General features: G+C 54.2%; 1 protein-coding gene across 1 annotated transcript; it reads left to right on the forward strand.

Annotated features, from left to right (window-relative positions):
• Positions 1-4,841: 4,841 nt before the first annotated feature.
• Positions 4,842-10,380, forward strand: LOC149990052 (nidogen-like). Its single transcript, XM_090265694.1, has 5 exons — positions 4,842-4,929; positions 6,001-6,172; positions 7,026-7,183; positions 9,150-9,262; positions 10,186-10,380. Exons 1-4 carry the CDS (start codon positions 4,842-4,844, stop codon positions 9,158-9,160), a joined length of 429 nt encoding a protein of 142 aa, XP_090121820.1. The 3' UTR covers positions 9,161-9,262; positions 10,186-10,380.
• Positions 10,381-22,720: the final 12,340 nt, after the last annotated feature.

Here is a 22,720-nt window from a genome sequence, read left to right on the forward strand (position 1 = left end):
TCGCCTGGTCTCCTCTCCGTCCTGGCCCAGAGCGGGGCGGGGGCACAGGCCCCCAGGGCCTGCTCTGTCACAGAGCTCGAGGGAGCTGCGCCTCCGGGCCGTCTGCCGTGCTCGGCCCTGGCGTCAGGGTGGCCCCGTCCGGGCGCCCTGCCCGTGTTGGTGACCAGGCACCTCCGTCGGCCTCGGCACAGCATCCCCTGCGCTGCGTCCCCTCCCGTTATGCCGATGGCACTGGAGATGCAGCTCCTTGTCACCTGAGGTCACCAGCACTCTCACCTGCTGAGACCCCGTGTCATTGTGTCCACCCCCGTCCCCGGGGACTCTGAAACACTGATCACGCGGCCTCGGGCCCGTTGCTCGTCCTGTGGGTCCATCGGTCCTTTCTGGTCCGTGGGCAGTGAGCGATGCGCCCAGGGTCCACGTGGCTCCCCTGCCAGGTCCCTGCGGGGGCCGCGCCTGCAGTGGGGTCCCTGTGTCCTGCTCCTTGAGAGTGGGGCACTGGATGGCAGTGCTCACCACCCCTAAGTGGCTGCCAGGTTCGGTTCTTCCTTCAAGAGAGGCTTCTTTCTGGAACATGACTCACTCTGAGTGGCCGGTTGTGGCCCCCGAGTATCTGTGGCACATACTGGGTTTTGTGGAGCAGAGTGGAGGCCTATAGGGGAGGGGAGGACAGGTGGGCTCTGGGGGAGGGCAGGGAGGGGGCCTATGGGAGAGGCATGGCCACTGGTGGTTCAGAAGCTCTGTCCTGCTGTCCTACCTGTGACCCAGTGAGGGAGGGGACCAAATGAGGCAGGAGGCAGCCAGGACCTCAGGACACAGAGGTCAGAGCAGATTTGCCACCAGCAAGCTGGTGAGCCTGCATGATTAAGGAGCAGGGTTTCTGTCATAACGCGGTGGACAGGGTGTCTCACAGGATGGCGCGGAGGAGAGAGGAGTCGTTACTTACGGCTGTGGCTGCCTGGAGTGGAGGGTGGGGGTCTTTAATTCAGGTTTGGGCACAATGAGTTTGAAATGTTGGCTTGGCCCACAGGTGGGGTCGGCCTGCAGGCAGCTATCCCCACCTCGTCTCTCAGCCCCCGGTACTCATTGAATTATCACAGGCCAGCACACCAACAGGCAAAACAATAACACGAGTAACTAGCTGGGCAGAGAGGGCCGAGAGACCTGTCAGCGCCCAGGTGGCCAGGACACAGGGGAGCCTCCCATGTCTGCTCAGTTCCGGCTGCTGTAATGGGCTAGGGGCCCGGCGGCTGAAGGAACACATCTATGTCTCACCGTCTCCAAGTGTGAGGTCAGGGCGCCAGCAGGTGGGGTCCTGCTGTGGGCACTTCCAGGCCGTGTCCTCACAGCGGCAGGCGCCCGCACCCCTGGTGGCCCTTAGCGGGCACTAATCTACCTGGAGAGCTCCATTCCCTGGCCTCGTCACCTGCCACCACCGCTTCAGGGTGCGGGCACAGGGCTTCTGTAACGCCCAGGAAAGTGGGCACTTGGAGGCGAGCCGACCGGGAATGGAAGCCTGAGGCGCGCTCCTCCCAAACCCGTTGGCTCAGCAAGAGCTCTTGGGACCAGGATTCCCCAGAAAGTGCAGAGCCTAGAGGTTCTGATGCAGCCGCGCTGACAGGCCAGAACCTGCCTTTCTAACAAGCCTGGCATTTCTCGGGAGACTCCCAGGTCTCCTTGTCTGGGAAATGGAAACCTGGTGCCCCAGCTAACGTGCTGTGGAACCAGCAACCTTTTGGGACAATGCCCAATCCACCAAGCCGCTGGTCAGGGCGCTTGCCAGGATTAAAGGAGGAAATGAGAGAAGGTGGCCGTCACCCCTGAAATGGGGCGCTCCATCCCGGCCAGCGCAGGGCAGGACTTGGGACTGGTCAGCAAACTGCTGGTCGGCAGGTGTGGGGAAAGGAGCCCAACACCCCAACTCCCCCAATGCCACATGCCCAGCCCAGGTGACGCCAGGATTGTTAGGGTCCATGGTCACCTGTCCCTGGATTGTGTCACAGCCCAGGGGGCCTTCAAGTGACAAGCGTTGCTCTTCTGCCCAGCCACATCCAAGGACCGCTGGGGCGCACAGCTTCTTCCTGGGGGAGGCGCAGAGTCGCTGCACCTGGTGGGCATCTGGCTGTGGGTGGTCCAGGCCACACAGGAAGCTGCACAGAGCAGCGCGGGCCCCTGGGACAGAAGGGAGAGGTTGCCTGCTCACAGGGGGCGGACAGCCGCCCTCCCGGGCTTCCGGCAGGGGTGGGAGATCAGGCCCCGTCCGTCATTCCTGGTTTCTCCTGACCACCGGCCGTCTCCGCCGGCTGTTGGAACAGACAGTCCGTCCCTCCCGATGCAGCGCGTGCTAGTGTGTGAATGTCTGCGCGGTGCCCGCGGGGTGGCCTGGCCTGGCTTTGGGGCTGCTTCGGTGCTTCATTCAGGAAGTGGCCAGGACGCTCGTGTGGCCTGCAGTGACCAGCTGCTTGTTAGAAGCGTTCAAGGCCAGTGGCCAGGAGCTGCAGCCATGCTGGGGGCTCCCGAGTAGGGGCTCGGTAGGGGCTCGGAGCTGAGTCATGGCAGTTCTGGGCACGTGGCGTCCGGAGAAGCCACACGGGGGAGCCTTGCCAGCTGCCTGCGGGGCGGGGCCGTGTGCCCGAAAACGCACCCGGCGCTGTTGTAACAGCCAGACCTACGCGGAGAGTGCAGGTTTGAGCGCTGGGGCGTCCGGAGGAGCCCCGAGTCCCGGAGCTTCGGTTCCGCCCCCAGCACCACCACCCAGTGCTCCCTTCACAGCGATGGCCTTCCAGTCGCCCGCGGCTCGGAGATCAGCCCCGGCCTAGTGGGGAGCACGGCAGCTGGGGGTTCTGTGGGCGGACCCAGGGGACCGGGGTGCGGGCAGGTCCCGGGGCTCTGTCCCCAGCACTAGGCTTCTGGGGAGCTGGGCATGTCTGGGCGGGGCTGGGACCCTGGGACAGGCTGGGCGGGGCGGGGCGGGGCTGGGACCCTGGGGTGGGCGGGGCGGGGCTGGGACCGCGGGGTGGTGTCACTGGAGCCTTCTCCCGTGCCTGGTGCCAGGCCCCACTGCACTGCCCCGCACTCGGCCGCTCGTGTGGCCGGGCCTTCCCCGCGGCACCAGGACAGAGTCCCAGCTCAGGAACTGTGTCACTTGTGCCGTCCATTGGCAAAAGCGGGTACAAGCCCACCGCGGTGGCAGCGAGCTGGGTGCTCCGAAGGCCTGTGGCCCGACCTGCAGCGCTGGCCGCCAGCACCAGGTTCGGCTGCGCCCGAGGCCCGTGAACCCTAGTCCTGCCCGGGCTTCCGTCCACCTGCAGGCTGGGGTGTGTGGTCAGTGACGCTGTCGCCACCTGCTGCCCGAGGGCACCAGCGCTCTTTATAGCAACAGCTCATGATGGGCACAGGAGGCGTCAGCGTGGGTCCGACCCGGTCTGACCCCCACAGGCCACGCCACTTCTGTGTGGAGCGCGAGGACCCTGCTGGGCTGAGAAAACCACTGCGGGCGTTGGGGACAGGCATCCGCCTCCACCTGGACCGTGCTTGGCGGGGCCCGGAGTGAGCCCCCTGGCTGTGCCCAAGCTGGACTGGGGCAGGCGGGGGGCCCCCTTTTGCCCCCGACCTCAGTGCCCGTCACAGGAGGAACCCGGGGTCGCTGCGGCCCTCCACCCCACACCCAGGCAGCCAGCTCCTTCCGGTCCCTGCCCACCGCTGCCCTCCTCCTCACCCTCTGTCAGCCCCTTGCCTGCTCGAGCGACCTTTCACCTTGAGACCCCCCCAAACTGTGTGCAGGCCACTAAGCTCCTTGTTTGAGGCAGGCACTGGGGTGGGTGCTGGGGCGCCTGTGACTGTCAGCGGAAGCAAAGGCTCTCGCACCTGGCGGGGGTGCTGTTGATGCTATTGGCACCTCGGGGTCTGCACGCTGGGCTGAAGGGGCCTGGTCCCTGGGTCGAGTGGGGGGGAGGGGCTCCTCTGTGAGGCAGGTTTGACTTTGAATCGCATGTCCCGTGTCACTGCTCTGCCCACTAATGAGTCCCCCAGCGGGGCCCAGCCTCCGTCCGCGGTAACAAGCATGTCCCTCCAGCTGGCCCGGGGCCATCATTAGCTTCCCAGGAATGGGGCCGTGGGGGCAGGCTATGGCTGGGGCGCCTCTGGGAGCCACCGGAGCCTGCACGGCCTGTTAGGCCTCTTGCCGGGGACAGAGGGCCCCTCGTGATGACACTGCAGCCGGGACTGCAGCCCCTTGGCCTCCGACCTCCGTTGGGGGGAGGGACGGAGCCACGTGTGTGTCCACAGTGGAGGAAGGGACCCCGACGACACTCCTGCTAAAGCCCCCGCACACCGTGAGCAGGAGAGATGTTTGTGGCCTCGCTTTTGGGGAACAGAGCGAAGGTCACGTAGGGCCTGGCTGTGGCCCTGTCCTGTGTGTGGGCGTTTGCTCTGTGGGGATGTGGAGCACAGTCTCACCTTGTGTTCCGTCCCCGTGGGCTCGAGTGTTGCTCCATCTAAGTGATGTGAAGCCACCTGGGGTCTGCAGCCGCCGCCTGGTGCAGATGCACAGCGCAGTGTGTGTGTGTTGGGGGAGGGGGGAGCCAGGGCAGTGGGGCGAGTCCTGGTCCTGCCGCAGTCACCCAGGATCTAGGGAGTTAGTGACCCCCACCCCCCACAGCAGGAGGGGCGGGGCCAGGCGTCCATGTTATTTGGTGCCCAGAGGGCGCTTCTGTGCCCTGTACCTGCCCCCTCAAGGCCAGGAGCTGCACCTCTGCGGCTGCACCCCCAGGGGACGCAGGTGCTCTTGCTGATGGCTGAGTCCTTAGCACACAGTAGGAGCTTCACAAGCTTCCTGAGTGATGAGCCTGGCCCAGATGCAGAGCCGCGGGGCGGTGACCGGCGCTGTCCTCCAGGCTGTGGTCGGCTGCCGCACGCCTCGAGGTCACGGTGCCTGCGCCCTGGGCATCCGCAGGCCTTTGCACCAGCACCCCCCACCCCCCCAGGGCCGCTCCCCCTTCCGGCCGCAATAAACCACCTTCAATTCTCTAATCAGAGGAGGGGAGGAAACCCCGCGCGACACCAGTAAGCCCCTGGCGGGCTTTGGCTTTCATTCGCGGTCAGGGAGCCATTGCAGTGCTGACCGTCTGATGGGCTGGGTGGGCCCTGAAGGTTCGCACGGCAGTCAGCTCGCCCTGGGGCGATCCCGGCTTGAATTTACTTACTTGTAACCTAGTAAAGACTCCCAGGAGTGTTACTTTGGGTCCCTAACACTCCTCTTTTGTACTCCTAGTACTTGTATAAAATACAAACAAAAAAGCTGTGACTTCTTACATATATTTTTTTCCTCTGAAATGACCTTTCCCCTTCAATGATTAATGAATATGGTGAATCTGTTCCTTTTATTCCTCATCTTAGTATCTTCCTGTGCCTCCCCTAGGCCTATGGGATAAGCTGTAAGCTCTTTAACAGGGGAACCCTAACTTCATCTCTGGCCACTCTGCACCCCCACGGTTTCCAGCCACACAAAACTATACCCAGGTCATTTTAAACCATGTCCGGTCTTCCTTTAGACTGACGTGCCCATCCCACAACCTGGAAAACCCTTCTCTAGGACCTTTGCCTGACAGACTCCTGTTGTCCATCAGGAGCCAGCTTCCCAAATGTCACCTCCCCCAGGAAGCCTTCCTGGTGTCCCTATGCTGAGTCCAGTGTCCCTCCCTGTGCTCCTGAGGAACCCACAACTCAGAGTTGGCTGTGGGTTCCTTGTAGGTAGAGCCAAAGCTTCAGCATCGTTGGGACCTGGTTCCCAATGTGGTGCACGGGGGGTTCACAAGTGACTGAGCGGCATCTGTTTGTCACTTTGAATGTTGCTTATCTTATAAACAGCAAGCCTGTCACGTTCACGTTTGTTTTCTCAAAGTGCAAGGATTGGACACCATGTGAAATAGCACAGAGTGATCAGAAGAAAACGATACTTACCTGGTTAAAAAATCGGATGCGTCCTGCATTTGCTTCTAGATCTTGGAAGCCCAGAAGGCATTGCCCTTGACCATCTTGGCCGCAACCTCTTCTGGACAGATTCTCGCCTGGATCGAATAGAAGTCGCAAAGCTGGATGGCACCCATCGCCGGGTGCTGTTTGAGACTGATTTGGTGAACCCCAGAGGCATTGTGACAGACTCTGTGAGAGGGTATGTGGTGTCAGTCTGTGTGCGTCCGCTGTCCTTGCTCCCGCCCTCTGGGTGTGCTCAGTGTGAGGCTCTGACTCCAGCACCACTCTCCTGGCATCAACGCCAGCAGTTGGTGGCTGATAGCTACCCACAGCGAAATGGCAGAATGTCTGTTACAGTTGGGGCTCGCTGCCATGTTCCACTTTCAGATCTTTTCCCATGAGACTTTGTAAGTTGGGTATTTCCACGTGGGTTGGATGTGGATCAACAGCTGAGTTGTACGAACCTCAGAAGAGCATCCAGTATAAATGTACCTTCAGGGCCCCCTTCCCTGGGGACCGCCCAGTGCTAAGGTGAAGGCCAAGGAGACCCCTTCCCCTTCCAATGGTCTTCATCAGTGCCTCGGGGCTTCCTCTCCCTTCTCTGCTGCAAGCTCTGAGTCTGACACACCAGGCCCTGGGCGTCTGGACACTCTGAGGCCACATACCCCCTGTTCTGGGGCCACCACCACCTCTGCCAGCATCTGTCTCTGGGCCTCAGCCACAGACAGGTGTGCTGTGCCTCCCTGGGTGGTGACAGCTTGTGGGGCTTCCCACGCATTCATGCTGCTTGCGCCATTCTGTTTTGTTTTTCTCTTTTAACAACTTTATTGGGATGTTGAGGGGAAGGCGATTCGGTGTTCACAGAATAACCGATTCAAGGGAAGAATCAAGGCAAAGCACGTCTCGGCACCTCCAGGTGCTTTTTAACCCGTCCGAGTTTTCATGTCTGCTGATGTCTCCGTCTGTGGTTCCTACTCAGGACTTTTAAACAAACCTTCTCTCATGTGTCTTCATTATTCTTCTTGCTCTTTCCCCTCCTCTTCCTCCTCCAGGAACCTTTATTGGACAGACCGTAACAGAGACAGCCCCCAAATTGAAACTTCCTACATGGACGGCACCAACCGGAGGGTCCCGGTGCAGGACGACCTGGGCCTGCCCAACGGGCTGACCTTTGATGCTTACTCATCCCAGCTCTGCTGGGTGGACGCAGGTCACTGCGGGGTGGGGTAGGGTTTGTTTGTTTGTTTTGTTTTGTTTTTAACCAAACAATTACTGTTGCCCACACTGAGCCAGCCCAGTCTGTACCTCAAGAGGATGTTACGGGAAAAGGGCGTAACTTTTGCTTTGCCTGCACAAAAAGAGCTGCATGTCCTTGCTCTGAAATTCATTGTTTCTCTGGGCTTAATGTGCTCTGGGGACGGGTCTCGATCCTCTCAGTCTGGGGTCAGCAAACTACAGCCCATAGGCCAGTCCTACCTGCCACCTGCTTATATACCACCTGGTGTAACCTGGGAGCTAGAAACGGTTTTCCATTTTTAAATACTACATTTTAACTGGTTACATAAATGCCTGCACAATGTCCTTGATTTTGCCTCTTGGCCCACAGAACCTAAAATGATTGCTACCCGGTTCTTTAGAAAAAGTTTGCCCACCCCAGAGCCTGTCCTCATTGTAATACCTGTTAATTCGTGACTTACATTCCTATAGTTCCCACTGGTCCCCAAGGGCCAGGGCAGGGCATGGCTCCAAGGGAGATAAAGTAATGCCAGTCTGATGTGTGCCCCTGCCCTGGCAGACTTGGGGTATCCCTCGGACGAGGGCTGTGGGCAGGGTGCTCAGTCAGGGGGGGGGGAACGTCAGTCATCCATCCCAGTCTGTTGAGAACCTGCTCTGGTCCAGACTGTCAGTACCGCAGGGGAGCAGGGACCATGTCTTACACTTGGGGTGCACCAGGGGTAAGGCGTGCACAGCTAAAGGGAACACAGCCTTGTTGTCGCGTGGGTGCAGGCGTGGGTGCGAGGCTGTTCAGAGCCGCTGACCTGCAGGGCGGTTTAGTTCTCAGGCCCCGCATTCAGGGAGGGATCTGGCGAGGCTTTGGGGAGGGGATCTGGGAGCAAGAGCTCCAGGAACGGCCTCTGCCCCACTCATGTCTCCCAGCAGAGCCAGGAGTGAGTGCCTGACAGAGGTGGGCATTGACCAACGGGGCCAAGAGGAGACGAAGGGACAGAGCTGGCCTCCTGTGTTCTCCAGGACCCATCATTGAAAAGCCACATTTCTCTCGCACTCGCTCTTGCTGCTCTTGTTCTGTGACACAAAGGGCCATTTCTCGTGCAGACAGTAAACGACTTGTTCCCTCTCGCATGGGCACCAGCCGGGCCGAGTGCCTGCAGCCCGGCCAGCCCCGCTGACGCGGGGTGCTTGAAGGGCTCCAGTACCCTTTCGCGGTCACCAGTTTCAGGAAGAATCTGTGTTACACAGACCGGAAGATGCACGTCAGCGGCCGGCCCTGCCACCCTCCGCCTCGGGGAGGCCGAGCCCTTCTGTTGGGCTCTTGGCTTGGCCTCCAGCCTCCAAGACGCCCCCTCTGCCTTGGCCCTCTGGTCGTGGGACACGGAGGAGGCCGGGGTCTTGGGGGGCAGGAGCACCACTTACCGTGCAGACACTGCAGGATGGGCGGCGGTTGCCGTCTGTGAACTTGAGGTTGCTGAGTGCTGGGTGCATCGGCGCCTTCCCCAGGAGCTGGCCCAGAATCCCTTGGCTGGTGGGCTCCATGCCCACTCCATGCCCCTACTTCCTCATTGTTCTTAAACTGCAGAATGCCATGGCTAAAGGGAACACAGGCCCGTCTTAACCACCCCTTCCTGAAGAAAGGAGGGTTAAACCGAGCCAGCAAGGCAGTGCTGTGGCCAGGGTCTGTATAGATAGCAGGTTTCCCAGCTCAGAGTTTAGTGCCTGAGGGGAATGCCAGCTGATCTTTGTCCTTTCTTAAGAAGACAGAAAAATGCAGGCTTGACCCACCCTAGAGGGGGGAGGGAGGTAGGGAGGGATGGTTACAAGCAAGACCAGTGTATCTGTTCACAGCCTCCAACTTACCCCCAAACTACAGAAGAGGCTGCTCTGTGGGGAAGGTTGGAGCCATCAAATATGTTTTACTTTCTGCCCTTTGGTTCTTGTAGGAATTCCGTGATTGCTGTAGATCTTGCTGTTTCCAAAGAGACGGACACCTCCCGCCCCCACAAGCAGACCCGGCTGTACGGCATCACCACCGCCCTGCCTCAGTGTCCCCAAGGTAACTCAGCTGCACAGTTACTGTTCAGGGGCCAAGGGCACCCTGTGGCTCAGAGCCCACGCTCTGGCTGCTACCTGTCCAGCCTCTAGTGGTCCTGATCACATGTCCCTTCCACCAAGGGCCTTCATTATTTCATGAGCGAACCAGATAAATAGAAAACATAAGGGAGTGAAGTGGACAAGGGTGAGGAAAAGTATTGAATCTGGGGCTGGGTTGGGAAGCGTGTGGTCTTCAGGTTCCAGGCAGGAACACAGTGTTAGGATCTCCGCTGCTTTGAAAGTCCATTTATTGGGCCCAAAAGCAACAACAGTAATTAATAATCAGAATAATTACAGACATGAGCGTGGCACTTACTGTGAGGTGGGTGCTTTACACAGATGAACTCACTCAGCACCCTAAGTGCTTTGTATTCATGAGTCCATTTAATCTTCGAGTGACCTGCTCAGGTCGGTACCATTATGGTGCCCATTTTATAAATAAGGAAACTGAAGCCGCTTGCCCAAAGTCATGGCTGATGGTGGCAGAGCTGGGGGCATCTAGACAGCTGGCTTCAGTCTGTGCTGCTTCTTCAAGACCTCTCCCCACACACCCTGCCCCCCACACCCCGTCGAGGGCAAAGCCAGCCGGGCAAGCTAGAGGGAGGGTCCTTTGTGCTTTGAAATCCCAACTCCATGTTATCGTCAGAGGAAGATCGCTCTCGCTGAGATCCATGTAGCCCCCAAATCAGGAATCAGGGTTCTTGCCTATCTGGCAAATCCTGAATGATGAGGAAACAGCCAGCAGATGAGCTTAGCTGAGTGCCTGGTACAGCCTTCCCTGGTCCCCTGGAGCCCCCCAAGGTTGGCCTCCTGAAAACGAAAAAGGGGTTTAATATGGAACCCTTGCTCTTAGAGGGCTGTTGAGCTGATTGCTGCCTTTTCCAGGCCACAACTACTGCTCGGTGAACAATGGCGGCTGTACCCACCTCTGCTTGGCCACCCCCGGAGGCAGGACCTGCCGTTGCCCTGACAACACCCTGGGAGTTGACCGTATTGAGCGCAAGTGAAGACCCGAGTGCCTTAGTCCCTCACCGAGCATTTCACAGCAACACCCTACTTCAAAGGGTCCAGACAAAACTATCTGACCTGGTGGCTAAGTGGACACCAGCCTGAGCCTCAACATTGTGCCCCTCACTGTTCCCCAAAACATAAGCCCTGAGCTTCTGGAATGGGGAAGTCTCTATCCCTACACAAAGACAGAACACCCCCGCCCCTCACCCAAACCCTTAGACAAGCATGTAAAGCCCCAAACGAGGGTTATATGCCCCACCCCAGTGGCGTGCAGAACCTCCCAGGCCTGAGCTGCCTCCTTTCCTGTGGCCTTACGAGCTCAGCGTCACTGTGACGCGCCCATCGTTTTGTCAGCTCCTTGACACACCAGCCAGGGCCGTAACCCGTTGGACCTGAATTGGGAGAGAGCCTTATGTGAATAATTCGAGTTTGTTTTCAGAGGCGAATATATTCCCAAGAATCACAAGGTTTGGGAAACACATGTGTTGTTTATATAGCCCAACCCATACATTAGTTTCATTTTCTTTTTATATTTATCATTCTGTATCAAGCCCTCTATATCAAATGTTTGTCATGAGTTTGTATAATTTTTATAACTATTCTTTTTTTAAATGATAAATTCTAAAACTGTGGAAACCATTGAAGGTGTTTACTAACTGTTCCCCCAGTTTATACCAGTGTTGGATAATCCCTTTTGAGTTTACAGCTGTATAAATACTAGTGCAGAAAATAAAAATAAAAAATTTTGTTAATAAATCTTCCTCTATCCTATTCGAATGAAGAAATTTAATGTCAGGAGGTTGATTCACAGTGAAAAGAGCTGTTTGATGATCCGCAAGCCCATGGAACCCCAGTGTTGCGGGACTGGCTGGTTTCCCAAGGGAGGCAACAAAAAACCTAGGGGCTTGTAATTCACTTAAACATTAACTCGGTCATAGACCCCTAACCACCCGTTGGGACATTGTTTTCCTTTTTTAGAAAAATTTCAGTCTCGTGATTCAGTTCCGAAGATGAGCTGCTTCCCTGCCTCCTCATCTCCAGAAGGAACACGCACTTGCCCGGCGCTGGGCATGGAGCGAGGCCGCTGCTCAGCTCGGAGCCGGCACCCGTGCTGTGCCCTGCCTGCTGGGTGCAGTGACCACGTCTTGGACTCAGACAGAGGGTCAATAGCCTGACTATGTGAAGAACTACAACTCAAGGTTAAAAACCCAATTTAAAAATGGACAAAGGGTCTGAATAAACATTTTTTTTCAGAGAAGATACACAAATGGCCAATAAGCACATGAAGACATGCTAATAACATCATTTATCTTCAGGAAAATGCAAATCAAAACCACAATTAGATATAAAAAACAAACAAACCTTGTTGAGGAGGATGGGGAGAATCGAGACCCGCGGGTACAGTTGGAACCACATTGTCAGAATAAAATCACGTGGCCCTCAGGGGAGATAGCCTCACGGTTCCTCAAGAAGTTGAATATAAAGTGACCACATGACCCAGCATTTCTGCTCCCAGGCAGACCCAAAGGAATGTTCCCTGGATGTGTCCCCTCCCCACGATCTCAGGGTCCCAGGAGCCACTGCGTCCCCTGGTCTCTGGGCCTCGGGGAGGTCACAGTCCCTGGCACTATCCCCTTGGGCTGCTCTGTTCCTAGGGGATTCCCCACTCCCCAACCATAACTTTAAGCCTCAAACTCTCCCAATGTGAATACACCGTTGTTTACTGAAACCCTAGCTGATACATGAGGCCATAACTCTGTGACCTCCACTTTTGAATATGTTTGAAGATGTCTGCAGTTTAGTTTTTTAAAAAACCATTAAAAACCTATTTTATAATCACACATCACATATATTCATGTCCACTTAGGAAGCATGTTAGTTACAGATAACTGGCAGGTATGAATCACACACACACACAAAGGTACAACAAAGCCCTATTTGTTTCGCTCGCTGTGATTTTCAGCCGGGGAGCCTTTGATGGCAGACAGCTTAACCTGCTCACCTGGGGAATTCTGGTTTCATAGGGGACTCTATGTCATTCTGGGCTCAGACTCGGCTGTATTCGGGAGTGTCGGCGCTCCGTCCCAGCTCAGAGTTCTCCAGTCCCAGATCTGACCCCCTGGGGCTGCAGCCCTGCTACTTAAGACGCCCCCAGTGCAGCCCCACTGCATGGGATCAGGCTGGCCGTCCACTGCAGGTGGTCCTCCAAGGGTGGGCCTGCTCGCAGCTGCCCCACTGGGGTCTCCTGGCCGCCTGGATGTGGGAGGACCCGCAGCAGCTTCTTCAGTCCCTTTTTACCCCCTGCAGACACAGATGTACAAGGAAGGGGCAATGTCTTTCCCTACATGGGTAGTAGGTGGGCTGCCTCCTCCTTTGTTGCCCTTTCTCGGGGAGGCTGCCCTGCAGAGGTCCATGGGGACATGTGAGGGGTCCCCACCGACTGGCAGGCTCCACTCCACCTGCAAGAGCTCTCGCTAATCCAGCGTGGTTCTGCCTTCCCCTCCCCCTTCGAGCTCCCCCTCTGCTCTGGGCTTTTCTGAGGGCCATGGGGGACGGAGAGGCCTCCTCTGTGTGCTCGTGGCCTGGCAAGGCTATGCTGTCTCACACCCTTGTTCAAGGTCATTCTAACCACAGCCCTGCTGGGAGAAAATGGAGTCCCTGTGCTGTGGTCCTAAAGACAGAGGCCACAGGTGACAGGTTAAGAGAAAGGACACCCCATAGGTAATGCCTCAAATTATCAGTTTAACACACACAGACACACACAGTCCAGTAAAGAAGTAATATGGACATAACTATCCCAAAACACTTCTCAGAGGGAGATGTAGGATCTTAAAAGACACATGCTGTGAAAATACATTTGCTCAGTCAGTGGTCCTAGAGCTAGAGAACTCCTTCTCTGGCACTTAAGCCACTTTAATATATAGCCACTATCTTTTCTCCCCCAAGGGGCACAGGTTTTCAGTTCTGATTGCTCACCCCAGGAGGCCTCCACTGTTTCCACTCACAGACTTGCATTAAAAAACCACGTCCAAAGCCCTGGCCAGGAATCTCAGTTGATTAGAGCATCATTCCTGATGCACCACAGTTGTGGGTTTGATCCCCAGTCAGGGCACATATAAGAATCAACCAGTGAATGCACAAACAAGTGGCACAACAAATAGATGTTCCTGTCTCTTTCTCTCTAAAACCAATAAATTAAAAATAAAATAAAATAAAATAAAAAACTACCTAGATGTATTGAGTCTCTTGACACCCAAAACGTAAATGTTAGCACTTGTAACCCTGACATGAAATGAGCAGTCTCACGGTGTCCAATCCGGGGAGCAGAGGCTCCGTGTGCAGCCTGGGTGGGCCCAGTGCTGTACCTGAGGCGAGTGTGTAGCAGGAGGCTGGAGCTGCCCTGAAGAACGGGGAGCAGGAAGCGACGTTAGAGGTTGTGCAGCCGATCTTCATCAGCTGGGAGAGAGCAGGTAAGGGATGTCCACTCATGTCCACTCAGGGACTGGCTCTTCTGGTGCCAGGCGCGGTGCTGGGGAGGAGCTGCCCCTGGGATGTCCAGCCCGCAGGAGGGAGGGGGTCTCACATGTGTGCCAAGCTGTTCTGCGGCTGCTGGTCCTGCTGGCCTGGGATCCTTTCCACGCCCCGGGGCCTCCAGCGTCCTTGGCCCCTCGGGCCCACAGCTGCCCTCTTCCTCCTCAAGGGCTTCTGAGACAGGGCAGACCACAGAGCAGAAGTCACTCCCGGATCCTCTCCCTTCTTTCATGGCACCACCCAGGTACTGCATGAGGGTGACAGACCCACCCCCCTGCCAAGCAGCCCTACCCACCCCCATCCTTGCCCCGTCTACACCCAGCCCTGCGATCTACCCCACTTGACAGGCTCCTGGATATTTTCTTTTGCTTCTGGTCTGGGTCATGCAGTCTAGGGTGGGCAGTCAAAGACTTTCAAGGACAAAGACACATCACCTCACAGTAAGGTTTTGTGGTTGAATGGGAATACAAAGACAGGGAGAGAAGGGGCTGACTCCAGCCTCTTCAAATGCTGATGGTAGGCGTGAATCACTGCTGCATCTGTGCTGCTGGACACATTTGTGTGTCTTAGTTTTTAAATGCCCACATGGAATGCTTGCAGTTCCATCCCTCCGTAACTAGGCAAAGCCCAAGACAATGAAAATGTAAGGGGCAACATGGGTGCAAACTTCTGTTAGTAGATACTCAAACAGCACATTTGGAGATGTGAAAAGAGGGGAGACAGGGCCCGGAGTCCTTCCTGGCGGGGCCATTACTGCCGACTGTGGCTCTGAAGTCACCCTGCTGCCCCCTTTCTGTGTGAGTCAGAGTGTGGGATGCTGCCTAAAGCTGCCGTCCAGTCCCAAGTATCAGCGTCCCTTACCTGGAGACAACCCCTGCGAGGGGCCTTTGTTAAAACAACACACAATTAAGCCCTACCTGGGTGGATCAGTTGGTCGGAGCATCGTCCTGTGCAGCAAAAGGTTGCGGTTTTGATCCCTGGTCCGGGCACGTATGGGAGGCCACAAACAGATTGATCTCTCTCCTAAGATCCATAAAAACATGTCCTCAGTGAGGATACACACACACACGCACTTAAGAGATAGAAAGTCCAAAAAGGCTTGAAAGACAGGCTTCCTGCTTGCTTGAAGCACAGGTGGCAAGAGATGAGCCCAGGTGACAGGACAGCCTGGCCTCTCCAGCGGATGTGATGCAGGTTTTACTCGCGGAGGCTCTTCTCTGATGCAGTTCCAGAAGCGACCACTAGAGGGCAGGAGACGCCTCTCAATGCCTGTTGGGTGGGGATGGGGGTGGAGGTGGAAGAGCGATGGAGGGGGCCGCCGCGGGGGGAGGGTTGAGGGGCGAGGCTTCAGCAGGCACAGGTACAATAACTTCCCCCAAAGCAGCAATGCTCTTTCTTATCATCCTGCTCAAGGACTTTCTTAATATTGGTCAGTTGCCTAACCTGTTACCGAAGGAAGTCCAGACGCCAGCTTCCCAAATGTCTTCAAGCGTCTCCATTTCAACGCAGATTCTCTCCCAAAGGGCCCAGCACTTTGCCTTCCAATGTCATCTCTTTACTCAGCAAACATTTAGGACATCGGGTGGCACTCAGCCCACAGCAGTCCTCGGCGTGTGTTCCTTTCTTCAGGGACCAGAAGCCAGGAGCAGAGTCGTCCTCACAGCCTCAGGAGGAACCGCCCCTGAGGACACCTTGATCTTGGACTCCTGGCCTCCAGAGCTGGCAGACTGCACATTTCTGTTTAAACTTGTGGTACTTGGTTACAACAGCCTCAGGAAACCGATCCACCTGTGACATGTTTACTAATACACACCTGACACGTTCCACCCCAGTTCTTAGCAGTCTGAATTCCTGGGATCAAAGAGCACATGGGTTTCAGAAGGAAACCTACGTTAGCTGTAAGTGTTAGCTGCCTACTCGGAGCCCCCACCCCACCCCCGCTTTGTCAGAACTCAGAACCGCCCTCTCCCCCTCCAGTTGAGTTAGGCAGTGTCAGCCCTATATTCAACCAGAGCCTCTGAGGCTGGGCGTAGTTTTCCCCACACATGACTCCAGTGTGCAGCAAAGTGAGAACCATCAGGGAAAATCCGGAAAAATAAAAATTCATGATGGGGTTTTGATAGGGACTGGGTTGCATCTGTAGAATTGCCCTCTTAGTAACATTGAGGCTTCCCGTCACCAACACAGACACTCTCCCCATTTATTTAAGAGCTACGTTACAGTATTCTTGACGACATTCCCTGTGCTGTACTTTATATCCCTGTAACTGTTTTGTAACTACCAATCTGTACTTTTAATCCCTTCACCTTTATGACCCAGCCTCCCCAAACCCCTCCCCTCTGGCAACCGTCTGTTCTCTGTATCTATGAGTCTGTTTCTGTTCTGTTTTTCCCTTTATTTTGTGGTTTAGATTCCACTTATAAGTGACATGATATGATACTTGTCTTTCTCTGGCTGACTTATTTCACATAGCACAATACCCTCTAGGTCCATCCATGTTGTGACAAATAGTAAGATTTCATTCTTTTGTAGGGCTGAGTCATATTCCATTGTATATATGTGCCACAGCTTTTTGCCAGGTGGGTACTGGAGATATCAGGGGGGTCACTGTATAAAGTATATGATTGTCTAACCACTGTGCTGTACACCTGAAATGAATACAAAGTAGTATTGAATGTAAACTGTAATTGAAAAAATAATAATTAAAAGAAACTAATAAAAGTATAGAAGTACCAAAAAAGAGAGAGATAGATACATTTCTTGAGCAACTGTTATGATCTGGCTCACAGCCTAAATCATGTATGATCTGCACTTTACTGACGTGGTATCTGAGTCAAGACAGGTAAGGAAACCGGGGAAGCGGACAGCTGGCGGGAGCACGCTGGACTTTGGCCTGTCTGTCTCCTGCGGCTTCCTTCCCCTCTGTTTCCCCATCTCACTAGGAAGGCGCTGGCAGCCCCAGCCTTTTCTAAGCTTCAGGCAGGTCCTTCACCAAATCCGTTGCCTTCAAAAAGAGACGGGTGATAAAGACCAAAGGGTGACCAGGTTATCTATAGTAACTTGGAAGTTTGTCCAAAATGCAGAGACAAGGGGATGAGGACGCCACAGGAACTGCCCTGCAGCCTATTCTTGAACCAACTGAGACAGATGTGTCTGCACCTAGGGGAGCCCTGGAAGGAGGCACTGTTTCTTCAGCGTGGCTCTCTCTGCGGATGGTGATGTGGAGGGGGTTAGTAAGAAGGGCTATAACCTTTCGTCGAGGACTCCCCTCTCTGTCATTAGGACTCAGCCCCTTTCCCATTAAAAGAGTTTCAGGCTGAGAGAGAGAGTGGGGAAAGATTGTCCCCATACTGCTGATTACACAACCTTGCAGATGGGAGGTTCCTTGGTTCCCCTTCACAACTGTGGTGACTGTGGAGTCATTCCGCCCTTCAGCGGTCACCAAACATGCTGCACCTTGCCGGGTGGGGGCAGGGGAGGAAGATGCGCAGCTAAAGGAGCAGGTGTGCACCTGCCACTCCCCAGCACTCTGCTAGGCTGACAGTAGTGGCATGGAGCTGCCGCCCTCAAGATCACACTATAGGCTGTCCCTCTGCCCATGTAGGCCACTCACCACATCCCCAGAGTGGCTTCATCCCTGGGCCCCGCAGCAGTCCCTGTTTGGGGACCAAGGCACCCAATGAAAGTGACAAAGAGGAAGCTGTGGCTGTCACAGTAAGAGTGGGGAAGCGGGAGGGCCGTTTTCCCTTTGCCCTTTGGGGATGGGAGGCTCCTGGGCTCCCTGCAACAGCTCAGCAGGCCACGGGCTGCTCCCTGGTGCTGCCTCGGGGGCCCCTGGAGACCACGGAATAAGAGAGGCCTTCACTCTGAGTCTCCTTCCTTCTGTCATCACTGCCCACCCAACAACCAGCCACCCCTGTCCCCACTCACCCACCCTTCCCTCCACTGGGCACTTCTCACACTGCACTGAAATGACCTGTTTCTTTGTGCGCTTCCCAGACTGGGCTGCGAGTTTTTTGAAGTCAAGAATTCTGTTCCACTCATCTTTGCTTTCCTAATGCCTAGAATCATACAGCGTATACCGAGTCCACTTAAATGTTGATGGATGGACAGATGGTGCAAATATAACAGAAGATAACATATTCCCACCCAACAGAAACGTTCCTCTAGCTGAATCTCTCCCACTGCCTGGGAGTGGCCCCACAATCAGCCTGCTGCCCAGTGACATGTCTCACCGCGCACACACAGCACATCCTGAAGACACTGGTGTCTGCCCCCATTGGCCCTCCTGAGTGTGTAAAAACAGAGCAGGCTTACAAAAATGAGAAACGTGCCACAGGTGGGCAGAAAATGTTTGCAAAACACACATCTGATAAAGCACTGGTATCCAAAATACACAAAGAACTCTTAAAACTCAACAGTAAGAAAACAAATAACCCAACTTTAAATGTGGGACAAAAATCTAAACAGACACCTCACCAAAGAAGATACACAGATGGAAGATAACATATGAAAAAATGGTCAACATCATATATAATTAGAGAATTTTAAATTAAAGCAATGGTGAGATACCACTCGATCGGCAGCCGTCCGTCTCGAGAGACGATGGTGTAGCTTCTTAAGAGTCCATCTGCACCGCCGAGAATGGCTGTGCAGTCCGACTCGGGAGTGACATGGTATCTGTCTCCTCCCGTGTTGAATCGACATCTTGCGATGACGCTGGAGTGTCCTCTCCAGTGAAGCTGAAACTACAGAGCCTGGGCAGGGTGATATGGAGGGTCTGCTGTTGCCCATGCAGCAGACCCCCCCTCTCTTCGCAGCTGAAGGGTCCAAGGGAAAGACGGAGTCAATACAGCTTGGCTTCAGGTGCGCCGCAGGAGTTGCCAGTGTTGACTACAACATCAAACCGCCTTAGGGACTACGGCTCCGGATTTTCTGTCGGGGTTTACTCCCTTAGCCTTTCCCCTGAAGAGGTATGCCGCAAGGCAGCGGAGGTTTTTTGGAGTCAGAGTTTTCCTTCTCTGATGTGCCCTGACTGGAAGATCGAACCAGCGACACTTAGCTCGCAGGCCGACGCTCAATCCACTGAGCCAAACCAGCCAGGGTTTGAGATACCACTATACACACATGAAAATGGCCAAAAGCCAGAACCCTGACAACATCAAATGCTGACAAGGACATGGAGCAACAAGAACTCCCATTCATTGCTGGTGTAGATGCAAAACAGTGCAGTTACTTTGGAAGAAGATTTGCCAGTTTCTTACAAAATACCTTACCATACAGTCCAGCAATCACACTCCTTGGTATTTACCCATAGGAGTTGAAAAGAAGTTCACACAAAACCCGCACACAGGTGTTATAGCAGATTTATTCATAGTTGCCAAGAATTGGAAGCCACCAAGATGTCCTTCAGTAGGTGACTGGTAAATGATGGTACATCTAGGCAAAGGAATATTATTCAGCACTAACAAGAAATGAGCTATCAAGCCATGAAGAGACATGGAGGGAAAAAAAAACGCGTATTACCAAGTGAAAGAAGCCATCCTGGAAAGGTTGCATACTGTATGATTCCAACTCCCTGACATTCTGGGAAGGAAAAGCCATGAAGACAGTAAACAAAACAAACAAATAAACAAAAGCCGTTTGGGGGAAAAGAGGAACGAATAAGTGGAGCACAGAGGGTTTTTGGAGCAGTGGAGCTATTGTGTATGATACTGTAATGGTGTTTTTAAACACTGGACAGAACCCATCGAATATTTAGCACCAAGAGTGGACCCTAATGCGGACTGTGGACTTAGGAACAATGTACAGTACCACCTAATCCATTGTCATTAATGTCCCACACTAACTCAATGATAACAGGGGAACCGACTTACACAGTTGTGCACGTATGCCTGTCCTGAAATGTCAGAAAGGAAATAAAATAAAACACAAAGTTCAAGGTTTCATTGCAGGACTGGAGCTTAAAGTGCTGGAATTGTCACTGAAGACACAGGACTGTGCTGTCCTGTCAAGAGAGCCCCAGGCCAGGCAGAGGCCCACAAGGGGTGCGTGTGAGTCCTGGGGCGGCCAGAACAAGCCACCACAACATGAGGGGTTGAATCAGAAATGGGTTTCCTTCCGGCTCTGGAGCCTAGAAGTCCAAGACCAAGGCGTGGGCAGGGCTGGTTCCTTCTGCGGTGGCCAGAGAGAATCTGCTCCAGGCCTCCCTCCTGGGCTAACGGACCTTTAGTTTCACGGGGCATTCTCTGGCACGCGTGTGCACGTCTGTGTCCAGGTTTTGGCCCTAATGACCTCATTTTTATGTGTTCTCTTTTGTAAAGACCCTGTCTCCAAATAAGTTTCCTTTCTAAGTACTAGGGCTAGGACTTCACAATTCAACTCGTAATAGCAGAACACCAACAGCCACTAGCAGAGGTTTGTTACCGAACAAATCAGTGGGTCAGGAACGGAGCAGCAATGTCTGAGGCAACAGGTCTTCCACAGAGAATAAGGTTTATCCATCAGGCAGCCACACACGACTGGAGACAAGGCTCAGATCAGTCTCCCTGAATAAAGACTTGGAGTGAATTTCAAGGTATGGGGAAAGAGAAACTACGTATTTATGTATTCTGACTTGGGAGTCGTGAGTGGATAGTCCTGGAACCAAGCCATCTAAGGTAGGAATGGGGAAGGCGAGAGAAAGCAGAAAGGAATTCCAGGTCGGCCGGCTCGGTTAGCTGAGATCTAGGTGCCCGGCATCCTTGCTTCTGAATACTGAACGTGAGGACTGGGCCTGCACAAAGGTCCTGCCAGAGATGAATCTGGGTTCTGGCCACCCATGGGGTCAGCTGGATTCATTTGTTGGCTGTCTGGGCCTGAGTGAGCCCCTGGGAACATCTGATCCAGCCTGGTCTGTTGGTCTCTGGGGCACTGCGAAGGAGGCCTGCTGTTATCTCCTAAAAGGCACTGAAAACTAGGGGAAAAACCACTAGGGTCTGACTTGTGTCTTTACGGTGAAGAAAATGCGAAGTGCAGAGACTCTTCCGTGGCCCCAGGGAAGGCTGCCAGGGCAGGCTCTGGAAGAAGCTCCTTCAGTCAGCAGCTCTCTGTCTCGGCCGCTCAGCCCTCCTCCCTCCCAGCCTTGCTGTGGCTCCCACCTGCTCCCTGTCCCGGGCCTCACCTCACTCCTCGGGCAGGGCAGCTGCGGCTCACCCCTGCTTTGAGCAGCCTGGCTGGGGCAGGGGAATGCAGCAGGAGGAAGGTCGGGTGTGACAAAGCATGACTGTGCTGGGCAGCAGGACCCCAGTGGGTGGCGAGAACACCTGCCACCGAAAAGCCATCGTAGAAGAGGCCACTTTGCTCTTTTAGGGCTGGGTGCAGGTCTCCAGGGAAACCCCATCTCTCGAGGTTGTGCGGGGGTGCTGGCTGCTCCAGACCTTCCCAGACCCAGAGGGAACAGCCTCCCAGTCCTGCAACTGCTGACCAGCTGATGGGGATCCAGGGTCCGGAGAGCCATCGGCCACTACGTACAAGGCATCACTAAATGGAAAACAGACCGGCCACAGGTCTGGCTCCCCTGCCCACCCGGCTCCGCGGAGGCCGCCAAGGCTGTCGGGCTGCCGAATCCCACCTGACTGCGCTCAATAGACTAAATGCAGCAGAGGGCCTAGAAGAAAGCTGGCAGGGGCTGAGAGACTGGTGTGCTCACCAAGGGCGCATCTTGCTTGGCAGACGTCAGGGCTCTAAGTACACACAGACTGGTCACCACCTGCAAATGAGACCATCTGCCCAGAGGGGAGCTGACTTATGCGTTTCTTGGACAAGTAATTGTATTTAATGAATGTACATATTTTATATTTCATCTCTTTCCAAAAAGAAATGGGGACAGTTGCCCATACCCTAAGGGAAATCGATGTTCTGTATGGTAAGGAGAGCGGTGTTCTGGAAGGCTTTGTTGAAAAGGCTTAGTAGAGATCGTATTCAGCGCCCTTGACCCTGGCTGAAAGGGGCAGTGGAAAATGAAACAGAACAGCCGTATGCAGAGCAGACGGTCTCAGAGACAAGGTGGGTGCCTGCAGGGCTGGGATAGGGGGCTACCTGGGTTATCTCTGCCCAGGGCCTGACCTGGGAGGGGGAGTTCAGATCATTGACTCCCCCTTCAACGGGCAGAAGCAGGTCCCTGTGGTTAGAGTCTATATTTTAGTCAAGTTTTCAGCTGGATTTTATGATCATCCCAGCTATGAGCTCAGTCCTTCAATATTTGATTTCCTGCCACGGTGGAGGAATACTTCCTCTGTTTTTCAAAGCTAGAAGTTATTGATCACAGATTTAATTTTTATAAAACTGACTTTCACATCTAGAGTTTAAGCAAAGATGAAACTGACCTCCCCCTCCTTCAGGGCAGTTTAGCATCAGCTTTATTAACAATTCCTTTGAAAAGTGTAAAAGAAACCATCTCAGGGAATTAGGAATGATAACGTGGGTTTAGTGATTACAGTGATTAGACTCACTTTGCCACAGTATTTTACTCGTTTACTACACAAATACTCACTCAGTGCTTATATATTACTGTCAACACTTCACAGCTATTTAAAACTTTTTTCTTCATTGAGATATGACTGACATATAACATTATATCAGTTTCAGCTATATACCATAATGATCTGATCTTTTTATATCTTGTGAAACGATCGCCGCAATGAGTCTAGTTGTCTAGTTAACACCCGTCACCACATAGTTACAAATATGTTTCTCTTGTGATAAGAACTTTCAAGCTCTCTTCGCAACTTTCCAACACACAATACAGTATTACTAACTATAGTCACCTTGCTATATGATACCTCACTAGAACTGATTTATTTCACCGCTGAAGTTTGTACCTTTTGACCCCCTCATC

Source organism: Furipterus horrens, unplaced genomic scaffold (genome assembly GCF_987537825.1).
Source record: "Furipterus horrens unplaced genomic scaffold, mFurHor1.1.pri manual_scaffold_33, whole genome shotgun sequence".
Classification (NCBI taxonomy): Eukaryota; Metazoa; Chordata; class Mammalia; order Chiroptera; family Furipteridae; genus Furipterus; species Furipterus horrens.